Consider the following 6,557-nt stretch of genomic DNA (forward strand, 5'->3'; position numbering starts at 1 on the left):
TATATATATATATATATATATATATATATATATATTTGTGTGTGTGTATATATATACACCAAAGCAAGCACATAAATGTGAAACAAGAGTACTCAAATACCAGAGGTAGAGTAATATGCTTTATTTAAAAGCAGCAGAAATATAACAAAAGCTGTTATTTTTTGCTTATTAGTGGCACAAATATATATAAAAAGTGGGGTAGGGTTAGGAGAGTTGTCAAATTACAAGGTATTAATTGGACAAACATGTTTAAACCATCAAGTGTTCGAATGTTCACAGAAATTTCAGTGAGTTCCACAGAGGTAGATAGTAATATCAATGTAAATATTCAGCAGAGGTTGTAGCAATTGTACATTACTGAAATGTCATATCGAGTTTTTATAAAATTTGTGGAAAAAAAAGTAGAGAGAAAGAAAAAAAAGGTTTTTTTTACAATTTTTTTCATGGTGCATGTAGTTCTTTTTTCAATTTCAGTCTCAGTGCACTGGTCTCTTCACCTTTCATGGCTTATTGGAATCAGAAGATACTTTGTGTTCAGTCTTTTAGTGTGTATAATATTTTTACAGGAAAGCATCTAATTTTCAGTTGCTTATATCAGGCTGAGTAAAAAGTAAACAGCATTTTGAAACATAAAATTCATTGCAATATATTTCAACAATGCGGAAATTTTATTCATCAAAATAAGTACCATTACAATCAACACATTTTTGCCAACGAGTTACATGTTTGTTTATTCTGGTAACATAAAAATCTGGATTTCTGGAACTGATGAACTTTTTGAATGCACTTTCAGTGTGGGTTGGATTTTTGAACTCGTTCTCTCGCAGGAAACCATCAAGGTGCTTGCAAATGTGGTAGTTGGTAGGAGAACGGGGTGGGGAAAAACTTCGTATCCAAGTTCCCTCTACTTCTGGAGCATCGTTAGTGAAATGTGGTCAAGTATTGTTATGAAGAATGATTGGCCCTCTTCTGTTGACCAGTCTGGGACAGAGGAGTAGCACTTTTTCATTCATTTTGGCAATTTCATGGCAATATGTTTCTGCAGTAATGGTTTTTCCAGGTTTTAAGAAGTTATAGTGGATGAGTCCAGCAGTACACCACCAAACAGTCACCATAACCTTCTTTTTGAAGAGCTCAGATTTAGGGAAGGTTTTTGGTGTTTTATTTTGGTCTAACCACTGCGAAGAATGTTTTTTTATTATTATATAGAATCCACTTTTAATTGCAAGTTACAATACAATCAAGAAATGGATCGGTCTGGTTACAGAGAAGAAGCAAGAAACAAGTTTCATATCTGCGCATCATTGAAATCGTCTGGTACCCATTTGTTGAGCCTTTTTGATTTTCTAATTGCATGCAAATGGTTGCAGGCAGTTTTTTTTGGCTAACTTGAAGTTCTTTTGCCAGTTCTCGACTCGTTTTATGTGGGTCTTTCTCAATGACTGTCTTTTAATTGACCATCATCAATGACAAATGGGCGTCCACTACGCTCACGATCTTCAAGGTTCAGGTCTCCACTGAGAAATCCTTTAAACCATTTTCAAGCTGACCACTCACTGGTCATTTCCTCGCCAAACGTTTCATTGATATCGTGAGCATTTTCAGCTGCTTTATGTCCTTTTTTGAATTTGAAAAGCAAAATTGCTCAAATATCGCACTTTGACAGTTCCATTTCAGATGATTGTAACAATGGTGAAAAAAATATCAATGTTAACTTATTGATGCATTTGGGCAAGTCTATGTCTATTATCAAACAATTGCAAAAAAAATGTTTAAAAAAATTCAAAACTGCAAAAATCTGGTACAAATTCTTTATGGCTCAAAACGTTGCTTACTTTTTACTCAACCTTATAATTTTGATGATGTCTTATTTTGGTCAAAAAATATATTTTTGTTTTCACAAAGTTCAGTGTTTTGGTTGGTTGACTTCCTGGTGACAACTATGGTCAAGGAAGAAGTTCTGATTGGTTGTAGGTTTCGTGACATCACTTTATTTTGATCAAGAATATTTTCTGCTTTGGATAACCTATTTTTGTTTTGGTCAAGTTCAGTGTTCTGCTTGATTAACTTCCTTGTAGGGGGCTCGATAATTTGTTTTTGCCTAATTGTCATATATTTGTTTCCTCATGTAAATTCCATACATGGTTTTTATTATCCCCTAGTTAGCCTTTCCCTTGGTCAGTGTCCCAATAATTTAATCTTAGTTTGCTATCTAGAATTTTTGCACTACGAGTTCTTTGTCTCTATTTCCATGATGCCTTAAAGGAATTTTATTGCTAGTCCTCCCCACTTCCCTTTCCCTAACATCCTCTTCCTTCCACTTGATGTATAAACACACCCGTCTTGTTTCCTTTTAAGGCGAGCTACCCACTAACTCTTATTTTCATTGGTCATTTGATTTTGTTTCTTTTTGTTTTTTCATCTTGCTGTGGCCAGTTTGATAATTCATTTGTTCATCTTCATGCAACAATGTAAAGAATTTATAGGTAATGGGATCTGAAGATTAGCTAAGCTGGATCTGTGTATGTTACAATTTATGTAGCAAGCATTGCTTTACTATGAAACAATCATAGTTTGTGTTTTATCTGTTCCATTTCTTACATTCTCAGATTTCTATTCACATTTTTAGTAACTTTATTTGCTAAACCGTGAGTTGTATGGTGATTGTCAGCTTATCAAAATTTCTTTGGATTTGAATATGGGACAAAATGTCTAACTTATGTCTAACTTAAATGACAAACGTTTATCTCGCCACCTGCAGAAAATATTGTAAGTTCTCTCCCTACATTATACTATAGGTATACATAACGATGTTAATAAACTCATTTCATCGTATATTGTCCACCTTTTGTCATCTATAAATGCTGTGTACATACAACACTGGATCCCTGGATCATACTTACATATTACTTGATATATATGTATGTACACCTCAACATAAGCTACTAGTTAATGACTTCAGAATTAAGATTCAAAAGCAGTGTGTCAGAGAGAATAGGGATGTGGTAGGTAAGAAATGTGTGCAAATGGATAATGGTATGTTTGTGCTTAGTGACTCAGAGAAGAAAGATGCATGGATATGCCATTATGAAAGGTTGCTAAATGTGGAAATTGATTGGGAGAAGAATCTTTCAAATATTGAACCTATTGAGGGACCAGCTATCAGAGTTGATAGCAGTATAATAGATAAGGCAATTAAGAAAATGAAGAGAGACTCAATGACATAAACCACACTGGAAAAGATTATAGAAGCTCAAAGACTAAGCAAACCAACAAAAAGTTTAGACACATTCTACTGGAAGCTTCTGATGATGGAGAGGAGGAGGAGGAAGGGATATAGCTTAGAGGACAACTGGAAGTTCCTGCAGGAAAATTTACAGGGTGCTGCTGACCAAATCTGTGGTTAGTGCAAAGTCCCAGCCAGGTTGAGGGTGACTTGGTGGTGGAACAAGGAGGTGGACAGTTCTATAAAAGCAAAGAGACAGGCCTAGAAGGACTGGAAAAATGGTGGAAGCAAAGCATTATATAAGGGAGGCTAGGTGATAGGTTTACATAGCATAAGGAATAGCAGAAGGTAAGAAGTCTGCCAATGTTATACAGCATGAGTGTTCAGGATTGCAAAGCAGTATATCAGAGAGAATAGAAATGTAGTAGATTAGAAATGGTATGCTTGTGCTTAATGACTCAGAGAAGAATGATGCATGGAAATGCCATTATGAAAGGTTGTTAAATATGGAGAATGATAGGAAGGAGAATCTTTCAAATATTGAACCAATTGAGTGACCAGCCATGAGAGTTGATAGCAGTATGATAGATAAGGCAATTAAGAAAATGAAGACTGGGAAAGCCCTAGACCATCAGGTATCACTACTAAGATGATTAAAATATCAGGTAGTGTGGGATACAGCCTAGTCACTTGCATAGTTAATCAGGTTATTCAGGAAGGTACCAATCCCAAAGACTGGTGTTCCAGTATTATAGTCAGCTGTCACAAGGGTAAAAGTGATGCCATTGATCGAAAAATTACAGAGGTATCAAATTGCTGGACCAGGTCATGAAAATTACAGAGAGAGTTATATCTCAACTAATTGGGGATAGAATTAAATTAGATGAGATGCAGTTTGGTTTTATTCCAAGGAGAACTACTACAGATGCCCTCTACATAGTGAGACAGTTGCTTCTGTCTCTTTGTCACACTCTAACCTTTCTTCCTCTAACACAAGTTCCCCTCTTCAAATGCCCCTGCCCTTCTCATAATTCTTTGTCTTGCGAGTTATTTGGTTACCTTGTCAGTGCTGGTACTACATTAAAAGCATCCAGTCCACACTGTAACGTGGTTGGTGTTTGGAAGGGTATCCAGCTGTAAAAATCATACCAAAACTAACCTCCCCTGTGCTAGTGCTACATAAAATGCACTGAGTCCACTCTGCAGAGTGGTTGGTGTTTGGAAGGGCCTCCAGCCATAAATTCCCTGCCAAAACAGACACAGTAGCCTAGGGTAGCTTTTCTACCTTGTCGGCTCCTGTCAACCGTCCTACCCTTGCATGATATATATATAAATCTGAGACCGGTATACATATATGTAAATCTGAGACAGGTACACACACACATGCAAATGTAAACCTGAAACATGTATACATCTAGATATTTTCATAGACATATACTGTAGCATTGTAATTTATTACAGTACATGGTGTAAGATACTATAAAAGAGTGATCCTGATATATTTTAGGTTTCAGTGTAAACTATTGATTCATTTCTTTTCAAAAATTCGTTTTTAACATTTCCCAACCTTGTTTATTGTTTGGCATATAGCACAAAAACAAGTTTTCAACTTTTTATTTTTTATTTTCAGATGTACATAAAAAGAAAGGTGTGTTACTGTTATCCCGCGAGTGGCTTTTAGACTCTGTGGCAATGTATGAAATACAGTCATTGGATGGTTACATTTTATTATGATACTGAATTTAAGGGTACTTATTTCATTTTATCTTACAGACAAAAACATTAAGATTACCTTTATTAGTCAGTAAAAAAAAAAACTTCAAAAGCTTTGTAAAAAATTCATATTTCATATATACTGGTTGTAATATAGTTGCTGCTATTGATGGACTTCTGTTACACATTTTCTGATTTCAACAATCTATGCAGCGTTGCTTCTTTTTGATTACATCACATTTACACTTTTGTTTGCTTTCTTCAAGTTCTTATTCTTAACAATAGAATAATAAAGATGCTCTGTTACTGGTTTTTGTTATTTTACTTTGTTTTAACTCTCAGCAGCATTTGTTTACATCATCATCTGCTTCTACTTTTCCATGCTTTCATGGATTGGACAGAATTTTGTTGCGGCAAATTTTCTATGGATGGATGCCCTTCCTGTTGCCAACTCTCACCTGTTTTTAAATAAGGTAATATTTTCCCACGAAAGACTGGAAACAAAGGATGATACTTGCATGACAGAGACATTGATTTAGAACTATCACACAGTGTCATGGTAAAGAGATAATAACATACACACACACGACTGGCTTTACAAGGCTTTGATCAACCTTGGGCTATAACAGAAGACATGTATCGAAGGTAAGATTGAACTCAGAACCATGTGGTTGGGAAGCAAACACAAACTGTGGACTAAGGAAAAGGACATGCACTTAGATGTCCTTTTCTATAAGCTTGCAACTCATCATCATCATTGTTTAACGTCTGCTTTCTTTGCTGGCATGGATTAGATGGTTTGACTGGAAATGGTAAACCAGAGAGCTGCACAAGGTTCCAGTCTGATTTGGCATGGTTTCTACAGCTGGATGCCCTTCCTAATGCCATCTCTGTCATGGTCGTTACTAGAACTGCCTGATTGGCCCTCGTGCCGGTGGCACGTAAAAACACCCACTACACTTTCAGAATGGTTGGCATTAGGAAGGGCATCCAGCTGTAGAAATTTTCCCAGATCAGACTGGAGCCTGGTGCAGCCTTCTGGCTTGCCAGTCCTCAGTCAAACTGTCCAACCCATACCAGCATGGAAAGCGGATGTTAAATGACGATGATGATGATAATGATATATATATATATTCTTTATCAAAAAAGACATCTTTGCCAGGCATTTAAACAGCTATTGTGTTACACTGTCTTTTTCTTTGGTGATAGAAACAGTATTAACTATCATCTCTTAAAATAATTAGTTATGCCTTCATGAAAACTAACTACTGACATGAAAACCTTATGGTCAAAAATTGGTGGTAATAGCTATATAAGTTTGACAATAATAAAACAACATAATTGTTGACATGGAGACCTTGCTGTGAAAAAATCTCTAGCAGAAAAATCGACAAAAATCAAACCTGGAATATAAGAAGTAATGCAGATGTTAAATATATTCCAATACTTGAATATGGATTTTAAAACTTTATTGTTTCAAAGTAAATACAAGAAAGTAATATTTATGAAAAGATAAGAAACTGAAACACAGTTTGATAATGAAATATGTATAAAAGACAAGCTGTTCACCTGATACATGAATGTATATATATATATATATATATATATATATATATAT

The 6,557-nt window shown here is 35.3% G+C and overlaps 2 protein-coding genes across 6 annotated transcripts in view; one reads left to right on the forward strand and one right to left on the reverse strand.

The window, feature by feature from the left end:
- Positions 1–5,250, forward strand: part of LOC106871917 (uncharacterized) — a 122,492-nt gene extending 117,242 nt beyond the window's left edge. For all 5 annotated transcript variants that reach the window (XM_052970578.1, XM_052970577.1, XM_052970581.1 and 2 more), the window contains one exon: positions 4,857–5,250. In XM_052970578.1, the coding sequence (XP_052826538.1) occupies positions 4,857–4,960 (104 nt within the window). In that variant the 3' untranslated portion in view covers positions 4,961–5,250. The remainder of the gene's footprint in view (positions 1–4,856) is intronic.
- A 115-nt stretch (positions 5,251–5,365) lies between these two features.
- The window catches only part of LOC106882578 (methylthioribose kinase-like), a 98,247-nt gene continuing 97,055 nt past the window's right edge, over positions 5,366–6,557 (reverse strand). The window contains exon 9 of the transcript XR_008264885.1: positions 5,366–5,376. The gene's annotated coding sequence lies outside the window, so the exon portion shown is untranslated. The remainder of the gene's footprint in view (positions 5,377–6,557) is intronic.

The sequence above is a fragment of the Octopus bimaculoides genome, chromosome 9 (assembly GCF_001194135.2).
Source record: "Octopus bimaculoides isolate UCB-OBI-ISO-001 chromosome 9, ASM119413v2, whole genome shotgun sequence".
Lineage (NCBI taxonomy): Eukaryota > Metazoa > Mollusca > Cephalopoda > Octopoda > Octopodidae > Octopus > Octopus bimaculoides.